The sequence below is a fragment of the Sinohyriopsis cumingii genome, chromosome 17 (assembly GCF_028554795.1).
Source record: "Sinohyriopsis cumingii isolate HCF-2022 chromosome 17, ASM2855479v2, whole genome shotgun sequence".
NCBI lineage: Eukaryota > Metazoa > Mollusca > Bivalvia > Unionida > Unionidae > Sinohyriopsis > Sinohyriopsis cumingii.
The window spans coordinates 12,234,986-12,256,645 of record NC_142977.1 but is presented as its reverse complement, the minus strand read 5'-3'; the positions used below and the strand labels follow the sequence as shown (position 1 = coordinate 12,256,645).

Genomic DNA, 21,660 nt, shown 5'->3' with positions numbered 1-21,660 from the left:
AACGAAGGTTCCGGAACAAATTCTTGCGAGGTAAGAAAATCCACAAAATCCCAATGTACCTCTTCTGAAAGTAAGTCCGGGTTCCCTTGGGCAGTCTCCCCTGCTGGTGCACCCCAATGGATCGTTTTCTGAGTTTCCGTCATGTTGAATCACTGTCGCATAGATTGACTGCACACAAGCGCTAGCGAATCTATATAGACCAACTGACGTCACAGACTACTCTCTTCGGATTGGATGCGGGCTGACTGAATTTTGTAACGCGTGTTTGGATTGGTGAATGAACTCAATCCGTTTCAATCCTGCCTCTACCTATAAATAAGCGCAGTTCAGTGCATTGATTCACTTGTTCTCGTTGCTTCAAGATGTGGACCGATGTGCAATCTTCTACGCTTGTGTCTTCCATGATGTTCCGGACGGACATACCCATGTATGTCCGATCCAAGTGGACCGTTGTCCACAGGACAAACACCAGCCTGTGGATACGTAGGATCTACGTAGAAAGACAAGGATGCCTGAAAAGAGTGCTGATTTACGGACCAACAGTGAGACGTAGCCTAAGGACAAGAAGAAGACCAATGCGGTACCATTTATGTTAATGAATACATTAACATAAACCCAAAGGCCCTTTTCAGGGCCAGCCATATTTCTCGAAAAGAGATAGCCTTTCCATTGCCTACCCCTTTTTTTAAAATTTAAATTTAAATTTAAATTTAAATTTAAAAAAATTTAAAAAAAAAAAAAAAAAATCCCAAAAGCCCAAACTCTATTCCCCATGTTAATTTCCCTTGTCCCTAGACAGACCCAAACTCTATGTTAAATTCCCATTGTCCCTAAAGTGACCCACGATTTCTCTCCATGTTAAATTTCCATTGTCCCTAATCTGACCCAGGGGTCTTTTTCATGCTAAGTCCCATTGTCCCTAATGTGCCCCACTTAACTACTATCGCAGCAATATGACTGAACATTGTTAAAGCAAGGTTAAAATCCAGCTCACGCATAAATACGCACACACACATACACACACACACATACACACACATACACACATACACACACATACGCACACACATATACACACATACACACACATACGCACACACATACACATACACACACATACATACACACACACACGCACACACATACGCACACACATACGCACACACATACACACACATACGCACACACATACACACACATACGCACACACATACGCACACACATACACACACATACGCACACACATACATACACATACGCACACACATACACACACATACGCACACACACATACGCACACACATACACACACACATACACACACACATACATACACACACATACACACACAATCAGAACCCAAGATAGCCAAAACCGCCGCATAGCGACCAAATTGAAGCTTGTTCTAGGTCGAAGACACGCAATAACACAGGTATGGCTAGTGCCTCGTTTCCAATAGGTACAAATATTCGGTTTAACCAACCTTATCCAACGTGACAGTCCCGTATTAATGTTTTCTTTCTTAGCAATTGATAATTAATTGAAATAACGCTTACAGATACTTTAGAATTTCATGGTACAACAAGTAAATTACCTAATCGAATGATCGATAAAAGTTTGTTGATTGATTGATTGATTGATTGATTGATTGATTGGCTCATTTGGTAATGCCTGATATGACATCGATGACATAATTATGGTGAGAAATCTGTAATGTTCTTTACACATAAAATTAATTTTTTTTTCTGCAACAATTGAGGGTGGTCTGCAGTGTCCTTTATGCGTGAAATGTACTTATTCAGCTGTGAGTGGTCAGTAGTGCTCATTACACATAAAACGATCTTCTACACCATTTGGGTCAGGACTGTTGATTTCTTTACAGTTAAGGTCTTGAACACAAACTGTGGGAGGTTTCTGCATCTTTTTATGCAGTTTCATGATGATGATAAAACAATAGCAAAAGTTTCGCATCTTGGCTGCAGCCCGAAATGAGGTCAAAAGGTTCGCTAATGCAAAGTGAGGATATATGATGTGGCTTTTTCCTAGCTTTAATTCGCTTTATTTCTTTTAAAAACAAACTCAAAACACGGCTGTCATATTCTAGTATTTCAAAGCGTTGTATTTTAAAATTCGTGAAAATGGTCGCTATTTATTGTCTGATATGTGTGAACTTCATAAATACCAAAAACGTAAAAGAAGCATGGACAACCTTTGCTTATTGGAGTATTTTCTTTGTAAACTTGCAAACATGAAACATATTTTATCGAGGTGTAATGTATAATTGCTATGGAAACATCAAAGGAGTTTAGAATGGTTCGCTGCATCAGGTGAAAGGTTTGTGGTCTCTGTAATGCTTTATACTCTGCAGATAAGATTGTTGTTCGAGTGAAATATGTTGTCACTAAACCTCGTATTATGTCTGCCTTTAATTTTACTATGCCTTTTTGCGAGCAAGGACTTCAATTTGTGACGATTTGCAATATAGTGAAACATAGAGAGGACTTACGTTTGTGACGATTTGCAATATAGTGAAACAAAGCGAGGACTTACGTTTGTGACGATTTGCAATATAGTGAAACATAGCGAGGACTTACGTTTGTGACGATTTGCAATATAGTGAAACATAGCGAGGACGTACGTTGGTGACGATTTGCAATATAGTGAAACAAAGCGAGGACTTACGTTTGTGACGATTTGCAATATAGTGAAACATAGCGAGGACTTACGTTTGTGACGATTTGCAATATAGTGAAACATAGAGAGGACTTACGTTTGTGACGATTTGCAATATAGTGAAACATAGCGAGGACGTACGTTGGTGACGATTTGCAATATAGTGAAACATAGAGAGGACTTACGTTTGTGATGATTTGCAATATAGTGAAACAAAGCGAGGACTTACGTTTGTGACGATTTGCAATATAGTGAAACATAGCGAGGACTTACGTTTGTGACGATTTGCAATATAGTGAAACATAGCGAGGACGTACGTTGGTGACGATTTGCAATATAGTGAAACAAAGCGAGGACTTACGTTTGTGACGATTTGCAATATAGTGAAACATAGCGAGGACTTACGTTTGTGACGATTTGCAATATAGTGAAACATAGCGAGGACGTACGTTGGTGACGATTTGCAATATAGTGAAACATAGAGAGGACTTACGTTTGTGATGATTTGCAATATAGTGAAACATAGCGAGGACGTACGTTGGTGACGATTTGCAATATAGTGAAACATAGAGATGACTTACGTTTGTGACGATTTGCAATATAGTGAAACAAAGCGAGGACGTACGTTTGTGACGATTTGCAATATAGTGAAACAAAGCGAGGACTTACGTTTGTGACGATTTGCAATATAGTGAAACATAGCGAGGACTTACGTTTGTGACGATTTGCAATATAGTGAAACATAGAGAGGACTTACGTTTGTGATGATTTGCAATATAGTGAAACATAGCGAGGACTTACGTTTGTGACGATTTGCAATATAGTGAAACATAGCGAGGACGTACGTTGGTGACGATTTGCAATATAGTGAAACATAGCGAGGACGTACGTTGGTGACGATTTGCAATATAGTGAAACATAGAGAGGATTTACGTTTGTGATGATTTGCAATATAGTGAAACAAAGCGAGGACTTACGTTTGTGACGATTTGCAATATAGTGAAACAACGCGAGGACTTACGTTTGTGACTGTTTCCACCAAAGTGAAGCATAAGAATGATTAAGACAAATAGAACCATCACTTGAACACAAATAAATTCTGATTTATCTGGCCATAATATAAAATAGTGATTCCTGAATTAGGTTTAGCATTTGGAGTTTCTGATCAGTAAATGGTGTGTTATATTTGGTACGGATGTACTATTTATCACTTACTATCACGTACTTGAGTGTCTGATTAGTCAGTAAATTATTGGGTTTGGTGTGGAAATAGTGTAGTGTCATAACTAAAATGAAAATACTGTTAATCACATGGAGTGTCATGAAAGCACAGTATATCATGTACAAAAATGTCATATTTGTAATGATAGTACAGTATGTCACGTACTGGAGTGTCATGTTTGTAATGAAAGTACTGTATATCACGTACTGGAATGTCATGATTTTCTTGAAAGTACAGTATGTCACTACTGAAGTGTTATGTTTGTAATGAAAGTACAGAATGTCACCAATGGAGTGTCATGTTTGTAATGAAAGTACTGTATGTCACGTACTAGAGTGTCATGTTTGTAACGAAAGTACTGTATATCTTGTACTGGAATGTCATGTTTGTAATGAAAATACTGTATATCACGTACTGGAGTGTCATGATTGTCTTGAAAGTACAGTATGTCACTACTGAAGTGTCATGTTTGTAATGAAAGTACAGAATGTCACTACTGGAGTGTCATGTTTGTAATGAAAGTACTGTATGTCACATACTGGAGTGTCATGTTTGTAATGAAAGTACTGTATGTCACGTACTGGAGTGTCATGTTTGTAATGAAAGTATGGTATATCATGTACAGGAATGTCATGTTTGTAACGAAAGTACTGTATGACACGTACTGGAGTATCAAGTTTGTTATGAAAGTACAGCATGTCACGTACTGAAGTGTCACGTTTGTAATGAAAGTACAGTATATCATGTACAGGAATGTCATGTTTGTAATGAAAGTACAATATGTCACGTACTGGAGTGTCATGTTTGTAATGAAGGTACTGTATATCACGTACTTTAGTGTCATGTTTGTAATGAAAGTACAGTATGTAACGTACTGGAGTGTCATGTTTGTAATGAAAGTACAGTATGTAACGTACTGGAGTGTCATGTTTGTAATGAAAGTACAGTATGTCACGTACTGGAGTGTCATGTTTGTAATGAAAGTACGGTATGTCAGATACTAGAATATCATGATTGGCATAAAAGTACTGGTTTTAAACGAGTTTCAACTACGTAACATACGTAGCCGTCGCAACAAACTGACCTGTTTACGTCATGCAAAGCCTCTAATGGCGGCCGACAGCGACAGTGATAATACGAGATCAATTTAATTTAGGCATACCAGTGTGGAGATTATAAACAACATGTATCATATATATGGATAGATCATTTGGTCACTGTTTCTTTAAATCAGTATGGAATCATTACAGGTGATTAACTGTGGCTTTGATTGTAGGTGCCTGGAATCCAGATAATCCGGGTCGATCTTGCTGACTGGACAGCCACCAGACAGGCAATAGAGTCCCTGGGGAAGATAGATCTCTTGGTGAACAATGCGGCTGCTTTTCTCATGTGTCCCTTTCTCGACACTTCTAAGGAGGAGATAGACAGGTAGAGATATTATGTCTCTCAGAATGTCATTCTGTCGATCGGTTTCTATTTGTATATCCGATCTACGTATGTATGTATGTATGTATGTATGTATGTATGTACGTACGTACGTACGTACGTACGTACGTACGTATGTATGTATGTATGTATGTATGTATGTATGCATGCATGCATGCATGTATGTATGTAATTATGTATATATGTATGACTAACTGACTTTATTTCCTCTTAAACAGAGATTACAATGTATGTATGTATGTATGTATGTATGTATGTATGTATGTATGTATGTATGTATGTGAGAGTGTGTATGTGTCTGTGTGAGAGAGAAAGTGTGTGTGTGTGTATGAATGTAATGTGTGAGTGTATATAAATATGTGTGAACACTATGTCGATGTGTGTAGATGTATCTAATATACATATATATATATATATATATATATATATATATATATATATATATATATATATATATATATATATATATATATATATATATATATATATATATATCACTCAACACTTGCTAAAATGGATCGAAATAAGACTATTTTATCCAACTTTTTGATGTAAAGGTTTTATTTTCAAAGAATCTAGAGAACTGGAATGTACCACGTTTCTTCTTTTTGTGTCATCTAAGGATTTGTTGTTGTTGTTGTTGTTGTAGGGTTTAACTCCAATTTTCAGCATAAGGTAGGCTCTACATGGCGGTCAGTATAAATGGTGGAAGAAGAACCCATGAAAACCCCAGAAATAACCACCGACACACAAGAAGCTATTGGCAAGCTTTCTCATGTACCCACATTGGCCGAACCCGAGACTCCAACCCACACAGACAGAAGTGAGATGGCAGTGATCCGTAACGGTGAGCGCTTTAGACCACTCGGCCACTCGGGAACCCTTTGTCATCTACGGATATAAAAACAATTAGAGATGACACCGGTCGGTCAAAATGAGTAGTCTAATAATGGGCGTTTGAGACATTGTACCTATTGAGACTATCCAGCCTAGAACTCTTTCTTGTTTCCCATAACTTCACACACACACACACACAGAGAGACATACACACACACACACACAGAGTGGGGATCTTTCACACACGCTTGCATCCGCGTGAAAGCCTTGCTTCTCAAGCCCGCGTGAGTCTGCGTGGATACCCGCACTAGGGTTTCATGGGTTTTGAGAGCCGTGATAGGTTGGCGTGGTCTCATATACACCCATTTGGTACTACTACGTGGAAGCCGCGCTGCTCGAGGTTTCCCAAGATAAGATTGCCTCCCGCGAAGGCCTCGTTGATAAAATGATAGCGGCTCTCCGAACAAAAGCTGTCATATCTCCAGTTTTTCCTGAATTTCTTCCTGGTCTTATCCTAGCAAGTCTCCTGTCCACTGCATGCATCCATTTGAGCATCATCGAATTCAAGCATCACTTACTGGAAACGTTCAATTATGAACCATATATCTTTTTCCGTCGATGCCAGAAGTTTGTATTGTATTGTATTGTACTATCAGTCATAGGCTGTCTTTTCGTCGATGCCAGAAGTTTGTATTGATTTATTACTATCAGTTCTAGACTTATTTGATACTAGATATTTTTACGGCTGGGCGATATTTGACAGCATTTCATATCCGATTTAATTTGAGTTTATTTCACTTCAGTTGCAGAAATAGAACCATGCTGCTCATTTTGTCGCAATAATTTACGGCGCACGATCTACTTATTTTCTTAATATTTTATACACTTTTTAACGTTTGGAAATGAAATTACTCCGTTATGGAAGCGGAGCATTCCGTATAAGTTTTACAAGATGGTTTATTTATGCTCGGAGTCGGCTATGGTAATCGTTTTATATTCGATGGCCACCGATTACAGCTTGGAAATTGTGCTGAGACTCTTTTGGACGGCCGCGAGAATTTCAAAATAAACACGTATTCGTGAATGTTAAAATAATGAAATTATTTTTCCGGTGACACCAGCATCACCGGTTACTATAGATATGGCTCAGTCAATAATTCTGATTGGCGCGCTGTGATAGTTGCCGTAGTTGCAATTCGCAGTTCCCCCTATACCCAAGTCAATGGTTGTTGCTGCGGCGAGTCCACAAATATCATCCACGATAATACGCACGCGTTTATATTTCGCAAGTAAAACGGTTTTCTTTGCTATTTCCTCTCTCAGCTTTGTTCCGCTTCGATTTATTGTTAGAGTCGGTGGCTCCATCACACTTCTTCTATTAATATTGTCACCGTGGAGTGAAATTCTCGATATGCTGACCTTGCTGTGGTGCAAACCTTACACGCAATCAATTACCTTTCTTCGATCGTACAACTGCAATGCAATCCTATAAATTATCTTTCTGGAAATTGTTAGGACTCTATGCTTTTAATCCCAGTTAGTCCTAAAAGTTCTATCACAAGTCCGAAAGTATAGAGTTTCGAATGAATTCCAGTAATGTTACAAATGAATTAAATATTTAATGGGCTGAGGTGCCAGTAGTCTCGATATAATCCAAAATGACCTTGAACGAATTTACACTAATTTCGAAAGTGTGACTTAGTTCTAAATCCATGAGCACTTTGCAATTGCTGTGAATAATTTAAGTATTAAAAAATCCTTCCAAATATTAACTGAAACGCAATTAAAATTGATTCTACTAGGACTGATGCTAAGATATAGAATGAGTAATTATACACTAAATAACATTTATATGAAAAGCTAAGACGCATTAACAGAACAAGGATGCGTGTCATGTTCCTATAAAATTGTAAAGAACTTGCTTTTAGAACATTCTTAGCTTTTATTTTAAAAATCTAGACCTTGAACTAATTATCTGGAAACATGGATTACCTCCATGTAATAATAATCGTAAAAAAATAAAACTAAAATCATAGACAGATATTTGTTATGTAATATGTTGTTTACGAAATAACAAGACATCAGTAAGGCCCAACTCCCACACTCAGTTATGGTTAAAGGTCAATCACACGATACATATTAAATATACATAACATGCAATCATGAGCAAAGGCCAACGCACGATACAATTAAATACACGTAAAAAAATGTTTATATCTCCAGCGATTGTGCATTACTGGGTCTTGTCGTTATGTTCACTTGGAATTACGTTGATTACGCCCATACTTTGTGTCTTTAACGAGAGCTGTTACAGAATAAGTGCGTCCTTGTTAAATAACATTCGAGATCTTTTGATCTTAGCTAAATCAGTGATGGTTCAAGATAATCGACGGAGAAAAAAACATTCGACGTGGATTTTTTCGGTTAATTCTACTTCATAGTTGTAGAAACGGTTCCTGTGTCTTTTCGCGCCTGACGTTGAAGTCTGTGACGGAGATTTTTCACCTGTTAATGCATGGATTCGAAGCTATCTTGGAGTTGGTACTGACTCACCTGAGTGGTTTCTATGGTCGATTTCTATTTGACCCTTAGCAATAAAAGGGTTCATTAACGCCCTGCTCACATAGATACTGCCCAACAAGCGGCACAAAATCGTGGTGGCATCTAATGTCAGTCGATTTATCACCTCATCTGTCGATTCCGCAACAGCATCGTCGCGTAGCTGTTCAGAATCCATCACGTATATGCAATAATAAATCTTAAGCACAAACATCAAAGATGGCTACGTGCCGTCTTCGATTAATGTTGAGTCCATCAAACTGAATTTCATATCCGGCGACTAATGGTAACGATACCGCATGTATCAAAGAATTTTTAACATTGCTGGTTTATATTAGTGCAACACTAATACATTATTGATATTGCACCCATCACGCCTCTCGATCCAGAAAAGAAGAACAAATAAGATCGAGATTCACGCACAGTTAAAATGTTGAAGTTAAGACTATTAAATCTATCCACGTCAGAAGATAAAATAAGTCGGACAGTTGATATTACGTGTGGTTTTTTTCATCTCCTTCCCTGGTTACTGTTTTGTTCACTGGCCTCCATACATTTACGATGCTTATTGGTGAGAGTTGGCTGATAGCACTTGGGCGGCCTTTGCATCCATGTATTGTTTCGTCGCACATCAGCACCATCGACGTAGTCTTTGATAAAGACCTCGATACAGTAGTCTTTGATTCCCTGATTCTCATTTATTTCGGCCAGGCTTTTTGCGATTACGTCTTACTGCTTTAAAACATCGTTAGTTTTCCTGCTCGATCTTGAAAAATCACAAACCCGTTTGGATCGACGCTAATAACAATCCGGTTGCTCATCTCTAGCATGTCAACTTTGGTTACAAACTTTCTCAGATCAATATCGTGTGCGCATAGGGCTGCTACGCTCGTAGGTCCATAAATGTCAACAAGTATTTCCTATATGTTTCATATATAAATTCTAGCTGACAATATAACTTCAACAATTATGTGAGGATTCGGACATCCCGTGAGTACACGCAGTGCTTCAACAACACGATGTCCACAAAGTGGGCCGTCTGTTTGAGTTTGTAATGTCAACGTTGAACAAAACTGCTGTAGTCGTAGAGAGTTTCTGGTACCACTGGAGAAGCCGCCATCTATATAATCAACCACTTCAAGTGACGGTGCAAGCCTGTACGAGTCGAAATACAAAAAATGACGAGGGGTTAGCACGTATGCAACCCAATGAGTTCCAAGTCCTATTGTTGAATCCAGGTTAAAGATGCCGGTTTTCCACGTACCGGGGATCGTCGATTTAAGTTCATCCAACATAACAACGCATCCAAAATGCTTTAATGTTGTTGTCATTGCGAGTAAATAAAATTGGTGAGGCCACAACTGAAGACCGCTTTGACTTCAACAACTGGATCATTTAAGACCATTCCCTTTTTGGATGAAACCACCAGAGGCTCTTTCTCCAACCGACCTCTTCAGAACCGTCCCGGATGCGGCTTCGTTGGCTCATAACGCCGGCAGATGATTTTGCAAGCCCGGGAGCTGCAGCGCCAACAGCGCTGTAACGGCCACGAGGAATGAGTTATCTCGAGATAAGAGTTATCTCGCGAAATGATGTTTTGCTGCTGTTGGGCTGCATCAAAGTCAACATCTGTAGTGTGTTCCCGCTTAACTTGAAATGTTTCAGATAAACTCATGCTTGTTTTCTCATAGCGGCTGATATCTTTTCAAGTTGACCCCGGTTCGGTGTGACATGTTTACGCAGATGTGACATTTTGTTCAAAATTTAACAGGTTCATTTAAGAGTTTGTAAATACTAGTTTCCAACAGGTGTGTCAATGACCTTTATTCGGCGACACGATCCCTGCAACAGAGTCTTATCGGAGATAATTAAGTCAATAGATCTATAATAATATGCCTCCTGACTTACACCTGCTTTTAAGTACATATCCACCACAGACAGCTTAACTAGCTCTCGATGCATGAGACAAAACTAATAAACCGGTATGCTGTATTAAAGGCTTTCTGGGGAAATCTGCATGTCCGTTTCAAAGTTTTGGTCTCGGCCCATGTATTTCAACAGCCGATGTTACACACGCACAACATTATTGTGTTGAAAGTTAAGTATAATGTCTTGGGTGGGTTTTAATCTCAGCGAGACCACCAGTCACTGCCGGTGTTAAAAACATCAATCAGTGGGATTTTCCATTGACTGCATCTGTGACCATCACTTTGCCAAGACTTCTCCGCCGCTGGCAATACTATTTGGCAACGGATCCGCATGGTAGGCAAAGCTGATAACGTGACTTGAAACCGATACCACATTTAAGACATGGATGAGCACACTTTCAACACGTTATGCGACCAAATGTGATTTATATTATTTATAAAGACTTGTTCTTTTGCAGTGTTGTCGCTTTCAAAGACATTCGCTTTTGAGTCTATTGGTCCAGATGCCATTGAACTTCTTTTCTTCTCTAGATATGTGAGTGTGGATGCCATATTGCATCTGTATAATAATGCTGAAGACATTCGTCTATTTGCGGTTATCTTGTCTATCTTCGCCGGATGTTTCAGTGCCTTTGATGTCTTTGCTGGATAGGTCGCTGTCTACTATTTACATTTCGTTCAGGGGCCCCGAGTGGCCGAGTGGCCTAAAGCGCTCACCGTTCCGGATCACTGCCATCTCAGCTCTGTCTGCGTGGGTTCGAGTCCAAGGCTCGGCTAGCGCGGGTACGTGGGAAAGCCTGCCAGTAGCTTCTCGTGGGTCGGTGGTTCTTCCCTGGGTTTTCCAGGGCTCTTTCTCCACTATTAATACTTGCCGCCATGTATAGCCTATCTTGTGCTGAAAAATGGCGTTAAACCCTAGAACAACAACAACAACAACATTTCATTCAGTTAATGTCAGCGACTTAACTTTTTCTTGTACAACATCATACAGAGACTGTCTGATATTATAGTATACCCTTCTCCATGCTTTTGTCGTGCTAGCGCCAGCACAATCCCTAACCAGATGAATTTATCAAGATCGTTCGAATACGCTTTGAAAAATTATATAACATCTTTTGGACCTTGTTGACGAATAGAATTTATGCATTCAAACTAAAAAGCGATTTAACCTTTTTAGTGACGCTACAAATATGCCATTGGTGTGGAAATTAGTTCGCGTATGAGCCTTACACATAAATTCTTTGACAATACAATGTGTATCAAACTATGTCGTTTCTGATTGTATTATATAACAGTCCACTGCAATTATGTAACAATGAATAACTTACGGCTGCTGGCCTTCCTATCTCTGTGAGTAGTATCAAAATGGGCGTGTAAGAGACCATGCTTACCTATTATGGCTCCCCAACCCGTGAACTATTGAAGCGAACTTCCACGCAGACTCACTGGGCTTCAGAACTGAAGTTTCCACGCTGATACATGCTTGTGTAAAATATACCCGGTGTGGAAAAGTGAACTAGAAGGGGTTCTTATCAGGCGAGTCGACATAGGTGAACCTGTATCGTACCACCATTGTAATACTACTTCCTATCATTTTCTTAGATTCTTAAGCATGTTAAGAAATAATGTTTCGACACCATATAAGTGACATAAAGGATGGTTGTCTCTGAAAAGTTTTTTTTCTTCTGAATATTATTATTTATGTAAGAAACATGAAAATAAGCTTTTGAACTCACAAAACATCCGTTTGAATATTTCTGCTTTGATAATCACTTTCTGTGTAACATTATTTTTCAGAATTTTTGATGTCAACTTCAAAGGCGTGTTTAACGTTTCTCAGGTATAGTTGAAACTTTCTAACGTATATTCATGCATTCATTTACCTTAAAAAAATTTTAGACGAAGTCAATAACAATGATAACTGGGTAACATTTCCACAAAAAACGTCTGTAAGATAAGTGTCTAAGGTGTTCTGAGATCAGGTTAATAAAAGCCAAAGTGATATGAACTAAAGTTCTACAAGATTTCAAATTATTTACAAAACACTTCCTTTTCTATCATATGAAACAAATCTGTGAAGTACCATCGAGATATATACTCACCCAAGAATTGGTTGTGGCGACGATACAAATTCTATCACAATGGTTGAGCACAGTAACAAATGAGACTGACGAAGACAAACAAACACCTAAAACAAACGTTTCAGGGGGAGTAATGTGTGTGTGTGTGTGTGTGTGTGTGTGTGTGTGTGTGTGTGTGTGTATATATATATATATATATATATATATATATATATATATATATATATATATATATATATATAATGTGTGTTTGTGTGTCTGTGTGTGTGTGTTTGCGTGTGTATTTATTTATTTCTACAATAGCCTAGAGGATTTACAGTGTTTAACCGTCAAACAATTAAAAGCTATCTTAAATATGAACAACGATAGTACCAGTGGACAAACGACCATGCTAGTATCGCGCACCTACGACCTAATTTGCAGGAACAAGGAGGCATAGCAGATAAAATAGTAAGTGTAAGTGTCATGATGACATTTCAACATTTCACAATCTGTTAGGGCTCTCCGAATATGCTCAATGACTGGAGACTTGTTTTTAATTATCAGAAGGGAAAAACGAAAACAGCGACGAAAGGAACAATTTTTGAGAAAAAAATAATGGAATTGCATTTTTCAATGAAAGACCTGAGATTAACCTTTAAAGGCACAGTCATTATCTGTGTACGTGAAACGTGATTGCATCCAGAAAAAATAAAATACCAAGGTTAAAGAATATTGGTATTTTATATTCAAATGCCTCAACTATATAATAATAATATTCAAAATAAAATATCAAAAACTATTGAATAGTGTTATTTAAAATTAAATCCCAACAATATAGAGAAAACATTATTTAAAATTAAAATACCTAAATTATAGATACATGTCTTTTTTAAATTAAAATACCAAAACGTCACCAAAAAAATGTTATTTTTAATTAAAATACCAAAACAAAAGAACCATCTTATTTTAAATTAAAATTGTTCGATCATTGTCAAACATAGATCCTGGATTCTGAAATCCATATTGTTTTCTTTTGAAATAGTTATTAATCTTTTATCATCTATCAAAGGTTAACATGAAATTCTGTAATCCATGTTATCACGACTACATGTATAAATAGAAGCAAATATAATACGTAACATTAACAAATTAGTGGAACATGATGATCCTTGAAAAAATATTTAATAACTTTTTGTAACAAAATCTTAAGGTTTGACCATCCTAAGTCTTTAATAGTATTCAGTAAATATACAAAACTCCTGAACCACTTTTTCAGTGATTTTTTTTAAAATTCCTTAGATTTTCCATGGTTTTATTCTAGGTTAAAACACTGCAGTGTTTTGAAACGGGGTGTGTTTTGAAATGTTTGTTAGTTGCCAATGTATAATTATTGTTATAAACAATACAATGGAGAAGCGCTTCAATATATACAAGAAATTCAGTGTTGTATAACGTTATCATATCTTCTTTTTTTAAACCCTTTATTGATCACTCCACCAGGATTGGCACTTACTCTCCGCTGTGAGACTTCATAAATGAGTTTTACCTGAGTTACACGTGCATATGTAACGTAGATCTGACTAACACGTCTATTATGTTTTCGAAATCCTGCTTTTCTCATATGTGAATGCATCAGTCTTGACAATAGAACCAATTCACACTCGTGCTCGATTGGCTACAAGAGAAAATATCATTATCTTTTTAAAGAATGTGGAGATAGGTATTCCCGGTGTTCATCTACCAGATTTCGTTATGATTTTGGACTTAAATTGAAAAATAAAATGTGTATGAATTGTCCAAATATGTTCACTTGTGTTACGATTCCGAAGCCTTAAACTACGTAACAAGAAAGAGCAAAATCAAAAACGTTTTGTAAAATTGTAAATATTTATTTATTTCCCTAAAATACAAACTGAAAGAATTAAAAATAACAGTGATTGATGAATTCCTAAAATTCCTAAACTTTTTATCGATTTCAATAGTTCGAAGTAATCCGAATACGTTCCGAAGATATTCCGAATGATAACTATATTGTTCTGATGTACAACAATACAGAAGAATCATGATGTTATAAATCCAAATGGTCTTTAAATGAATTCACGGTAATCCAAATATAGTTATAAATCCAAATGTCTTTAAATGTTCCACAGTAAATCCGTAAAGCTGTTATTAAATCCAAATAACATTTAAATGTTAGAGAACAATAATTCCAACGAATGATTGAAATTAATCAAATTAATCAATCCTCTCACATAAATCTTACAATTACAATAATAATATTACGAATGTCTAATTCCGATTAATAATTATATTGTATAGATTACCATTGAGCATTTTAAATAAATTAATACCAGTTTTTGAATAAATCATTCTTGGTACTTCGAAATACTCGTTACATTAAACAAATCAGCTGTATCAATTCTGGCTAATCACAAACTAGACGTATGTCCTTATCGCATCACGTGATGTTTACTTAGAGTTCGATTCTACCTTTGGAGCAAGAAGTTTTGTATGGCACGCAAAGAGCCGCCAAACATCTTGATTTTAACAGTGATACTCTCTTGCTGGTGGCACGCGCTCGTTTATTTTGTAATTAATCCGGAATAAAGTGGCACGCTATGTAAAATAGGTTGCCGACCCTTGACATAGAACTTTCACGAGTCCCTTATCAGTGCTACTTTTATTTTACATATAATATAATATACTGCATATATAGTATAATAGAATAATGTTTAGCTAGTTTAATTTCTTTGTTATATTTGCGAAAACTTCGTGTTTGTTATAATTATTTGCTCTACTGTGGTCTGATTTGCATTTTAGGTTGTTGCGCGAGGCATGGTAGAGCGTGGAAACGGGGGAGCCATTGTCAACGTGTCCAGCAATGCGTCCATGATAGGGATCAAGACCTTGGCGTCCTACTGCTCCTCAAAAGGGGCTTTGGACAGTCTGACGCGAGTGATGGCTACTGAGTTAGGACCACATAAGGTGCGTTATGTATATCTAATTATGTATATCTAATTATGTATATCTAATTTGCATTATTTGCTGCTTTTTCTTAATGATTGTATGCTATGTATATCTGTATTGTGCACTTGACCTAGTACAAATAAAGTTAATCGTCTACCTGACCAGTGACATGTATTTGTAAACAGTATAATGCATATCTAATATTTCTTTGTGCGTATGGATTAAATATTCAGAATAAGTGGAGGTATACATGTATATTTTGGGTCTGGGCCTAGGATATCATAAATCCACGTGGAAATTCTAAACCTGCTGACAACTTTGAGTTTTTTTTTTTGTTTTTTTTTTTTGTAGACGAGACTGTCCTTTATCCTGGTTCTATTACTGTGTCTTAACTCTCTATATAATGTTGTTTACTTGAAAAATTACTCATGCTTGCTTTAACATCTAAAGCAGAATTATTCTTATTGTTGTGTTCAGTTTTTGGTTTTGGTGGATTAATTTATTTATATTATTATTCACTGGAATTACAAAGTGCTCATCAAAAATATTTTTGGAGTGGAACATTAATTTGGAATTATAGTGAATTTAGACAAGAACATTTTGAATTGTATTATTTTCATATACTAAAAGACTTAGCAAATAACCATAATCCAGACCACTGTCACATTAGCACGTTCGAGACTACACGCACACCAGCACACTCAATATTGGAACTTATTTGGAATATCTCCGGAATTCATTTGGAAAACTATAACTTTGGATTTTGTGATAGAACTTTTATGACTATTTGGGATTTAATCCACAATGCTGAAAGTTCATTTTAACTTTTCACATTGGGAAATAAATTACTTTTTTAATTTTAGAAACTTGTTAGTGTTCACTCTTTCTGTTACTTAGTTCAAGACCATAGAGTTCTAGCATGTGATACATTTTAGCAATGAAATTTTATAATAATAATTTCTTCATGTGTGGTTTCCGTCGAAATGAACATCCAATTGCAGTCGAGTTTTGATGTTGTAGTCTCTTGCTACAGTACAGCAAAGACGCTACTGCCTTTGTTATACGGTATGGCTAATACAATGGTCCTTTCGTACAGTATTGCTAATACAGTAGCCACTTGCTTCAATCCGGCCAATACAATAGTACCTTGGTGTACAATATGGCCATTAGCCGCTAATACAATAGTCCTTTCATACCATATTTCTAATGCAATAGCCGCTTGCTACAATAACGCGAATACAAGTGTTATGATATTCAATATTGTTAACTCAAATGCAACAATATGGCTATTACAGCAGTGCTTTTCTATTCTATATTGCTAGTTCAATGGCCACTTGTTACAATACAGATATTACAACAGTGCCTTGTTGTGTAATGTGGCTAATAGAGTGGCCAGTTGCTGCATTATTGCTAATTCAATAGACATTTGTTAAAATAATGCTAATATAATTGTCCCTTTCAATATGATACTACTAATACAATAGTCACTAGAATATCTCTGATAAATTGAATGTTTGCTACAATATGGTTAATACAGTATGCTTCTCTGTATTCAATCTACTTAACAAATCCATTACGTCAGTTAAGCACATACGTGTCTGTGGTTTTTATTGGATGTCTGCATGAAACGTTTTCATTGGACAACATAACACTTGCAGAAATACGTCACCAGTCAAGCCCAAACGTTACACTCAGAACATGATTCGTGCTTGAGACCCGTTTTCATTGACTGGCATAATGTCGTGTGATTTCCAATAATTAAAGATGATAGTGTTTGTACTGTAGGATATTTGTGGCCGACACCGAAGTACCACGGGTCGGGACGGGAAGGGACTCCAGATGGCTGAGTGGTCTGAGGCGCTCGCCTTAACAGATCAATGATATGTCCAGTCCCGGCTCGGCCAATGTGGATAACTTCCCATGAGTCGGTAGTTCTTCTTGTGGTTTATCCGAATTCTTCCGCTACCAGTTATAGTGGCCACCAAGTACAGAATATAATGTGCTGAACAATTGCGTTAAACCCACAAAACACAAAGAACACTACGGGGCGGGCCTGCGAGTGATCAATATGGCGGTTGGACCGAAATGGTATCGTTCCCTGTGAGCGCGACACACACACACACACACACACACACACACATAGAGAGAGAGAGAGGGAGAGAGAGAGATCTTAAAATAGTTCCTTGCAACATATGACTAACACAGTTGTGCCTCGCTAATATAACAGTCCATTCCTACAATATTGCAGCTGCAATAGTCTATTACTACAATGTACTACAATATAGCTAATACTAGCCTATTTTTACAGTATATATAATAAGCACTTGCTACAAATATCCAATGCAATAGTCGCTTGTTACAATACAGTTCCTATAAAAGGTACTTGATACAAATATCCAGTGCAATAGTCGCTTGTTACAATACAGTTCGTACAATAGGTACTTGATGCAAATATCAAATGCAATTTGTCGCTTGTTACAATAAAGTTCGTACAATAGGTACTTGATACAAATATCCAGTGCAATAGTCTCTTGTTACAGTACAGTTTGTACAATCGGTACTTGATACAAATACCCAAATGCATTAGTTTCTATTTGCAAAACAGCTTGTACAGTCGGTATTTTTCACAAATACCCAGTGCAATAGTCTCTTGTTATAATACAGCTCTTACAATAGGCACCTGATACAAATACCCTGGCAATAGTATTTTGTTACAAAACAGCTTGTACAGTCGGTACTTGCTACATATACCCAATGCGATAGTCTTTCTACAGTTTGTACAATCGGTTCTTGTACAATAAGTACCTACGAAATGATTATATGCAGTGAAACGGTCTTCCAAAAAACCAATTGTACGAATCTGGCATATATCACTACACCTAAAACATACCAGGTTATACTTACAATTACTGCAATTGTCAGCCTATTACCATTGCTTTATATTATTACATACTTATATCATTACATACTTATATCATTACATACATATATCATTACATACATACTAAATATTTTCTTAGATGAGACCTTATAAAATACTGTACGCTATATTATTTTTAAATGAACGTCAGTGCGTGGCAACTGATCACAAAAGATCCTACTAAATTATAGGGAGTTGTACATGTTTTGATTTTGTTTAAATTTCAGAACTTTACAAACGTGAATACAAGTATTTTGTTAGTATAATTGAATTAATTTTAACGGATAAATGGGATTCGCATTATCGAATCTTTTCAGTATTTAAAGTCATAAATCCCTCCCTCATTATCTTTTTATATAAAACAGGGTTTTGAGGGTGGTGATTTAATCTTAGACAGGGGTCGTATTTCTATGCAGCATGATTTTATAAATAAATAAATAAATAAAAAAAAAAAAAATAAATAAATAAATTTGTTCTTCTCTGAATTGACTTTTGTTTCAGATACGAGTCAACTCTGTCAACCCAGCAGTTGTTAACGCAGGGATGGGGATTGCCTATGTCAGCGATCCTAATAATGCGGAGATTTTTCTTCCTAGGATTCCACTTGGCAAATATGTGGGTAAGTAATAGCCAATTACTTAATTAAAGAAAAAACGAACGAACGAAAGAAAGAATGTTAAAATCTTTTTTAAAAAGTTGCTGAACTTTGATCTCCGTTTGATTCTTGTTAATTGAATTTGGAACGGTTACAAAAATATAAGTCGTCTTTGTTTATAGGTTATTCTTGTACACACTTGTTTAAATAACTTTTTAAGATGTTTAAGTGTGTCCCTCTATGCATTTTATTTTAAAAAAATACTATAACTATTGAGGAGTTGTCGCACCTTAGTGATTCGTTATATTAAGCAGCAAGCGATACTAGGACACACGGTATTAAATGGTATGAAAAAATGTGAACTAGTCTAGAAATGGGTGAACCTAAAAGAGTATATATGGGTTTGGCTGACCTGGAATGGTTAATAATGTAAGTTATTTGTAGGAAAAAGAATCTTTGAAAAAAATAGACACATTGCTTTATTGATGGAATTTCAGTCCTTTAACGGTCTTGAGTTTGGAACACTCATTACTCATATTAGCACCTGACTCTTTGGTGCGGAATTGAAAGCACATGTTTCAAACACCTGCAGGTCCAAAAAATGCCGCGGCTCATATCCTTTCCTCTACACTGAAGCTGACATCCAGGTTTCATCTACACTGATAAAAATAGGTTTGATCATGAGCACTCAAGAATTCTAAGTTATTGAATTTTGTATATCATGGTGTTTGCATAGGTTTACTATGGGAACTGAATTAGTACCTTGATTCCTACTATATGACTGGCTGGACCCATGTATGCAAGACGTTTTAATTGCATGCTGTTCATCTATTAGTCTTCCGGCTGACCTGTGCATTGCAGCCTGTGAACTGTTCATACGATTTTGTGATTGAGTTTGAGTGCGAGTATTTAATTTAAACCAGTGAAACATGACGTTGCAAAAACAGAGTCATTTTAGAATGATTGAGGTAAAAACCTCAGGCTCAAAATTAATCTGAACAAATGCGAATATAAGGGCTGGACCATCTCAAACTGTCTTTGTACCAAGTTTTAACTCTTCAAACTCCAACATTAAAACTCATACCTATATTATATCAATATCGTTTTATATAGAAATTAGAAAAAAACAAGAAGAATCGTTTTATAACCTCCAGTAACAGGTCTATGCGAGTATGTGATTATTTACATCCCTTGTGCTTCAGAGGCCGAAGACGTCGCGAACGCCGTTTCGTTTCTCTTGAGCGACAAAGCTGGCAGTGTTAATGGCATATGCATGCTGGTGGATGGAGGATTAGCAGCTAATTAAAATTATGAAGACTGGAGAAATTGATGCAGAGACTGGTGAAGCTTTCAAGACAGATGTTGAATACTAATGACCTGATAGCGATGATTGATATTTTAAACATTTATCATTTCACTCTAAGATGGATTAATCCGAAGAAAATTAAATTAAACTTGAGGAGTGTACTGGATCAGCTCCGATTATATTCGTGTTGAAGTGTTGAGAGCCACCCACTGGCTTTCAGTTTCGATTAACACGAATCACTTATTCTGCCTCTTTTCAGGTCTTCGCTATGCTCCTTCGTTCTACCGTTGCTCTCCTCTTCTTCTTTTTTTCCCTGTAGATTCCAATCAATGTTGTCCTTCAAAATTGTTGCGAATAAATTTTCTCCTCTACACGTATCCGATCGTCATTTTCACTGAGTAATTTCCCGTATATATTGTTCATAACGCCTGTATTTGGCATGTATAGGCCTGTATGAAGCAAATCATCTGAACAAGAGGAAGAAACAACCACTTTTTACCAATAGAGAAAAAGAAAGCTGGTTTTATTTTGTAGATTTCCACAATAATTCCTACTAGAGCAAAATCTTTATCAAATCAACAAAGCAACCTGTATACATTTATTTTATAAACATTGTTCCGTAATTTTTTCCTTATTTTCTGATTTTTAAAAAAAACATAATATGTCCAAAAGTTATTAAACCAACAATAAATCGAGACTGAGCAAATCCTGATTTAAACATTACGCATCCAGTGAAATGTATGATACTATTCCAATTCATGTATTTATCCTTCAATTCATTTTGTAAATTAAGTTATCGATTGGAAGAAATATGCTAATTAATGATGTTGCAGTGTGGATTACAACATTTGACTAATGGAACTTTTAACAGCCATATCATGGAAAAAATGTCAAATATCTTGTTGATTTTATTCCCATCCATTATTTACAACTTTATTTAGTTAATGTTGCCAGCTTCTCAGCGCAAGATAGGCTATATATGGCGGCCAGTATAATAGGTGGAGGAAGAACCCAAGAAAATGCCGGTAAGAACCACCGACCCACGGGATGCTACTTGAAAGCTTTCTCACATACCCACGTTCAAACCCACGTGGACGGATGTGAGATGTTAGTGAACGGTTAAGGCAAGCGCTTTAGACCA

At 36.7% G+C, this 21,660-nt stretch overlaps 1 protein-coding gene across 1 annotated transcript in view; it reads left to right on the top strand.

Moving 5' to 3' along the window:
- Nucleotides 1-20,896, top strand: part of LOC149777759 (L-xylulose reductase-like) — a 55,112-nt gene extending 34,216 nt beyond the window's left edge. The window contains exons 3-7 of the mRNA XM_089938805.1: nucleotides 5,172-5,326; nucleotides 12,466-12,508; nucleotides 15,552-15,716; nucleotides 19,120-19,237; nucleotides 20,416-20,896. Of these exons, the coding sequence (XP_089794931.1) occupies nucleotides 5,172-5,326; nucleotides 12,466-12,508; nucleotides 15,552-15,716; nucleotides 19,120-19,237; nucleotides 20,416-20,519 (585 nt within the window). The 3' untranslated portion in view covers nucleotides 20,520-20,896. The remainder of the gene's footprint in view (nucleotides 1-5,171; nucleotides 5,327-12,465; nucleotides 12,509-15,551; nucleotides 15,717-19,119; nucleotides 19,238-20,415) is intronic.
- Nucleotides 20,897-21,660: the final 764 nt, after the last annotated feature.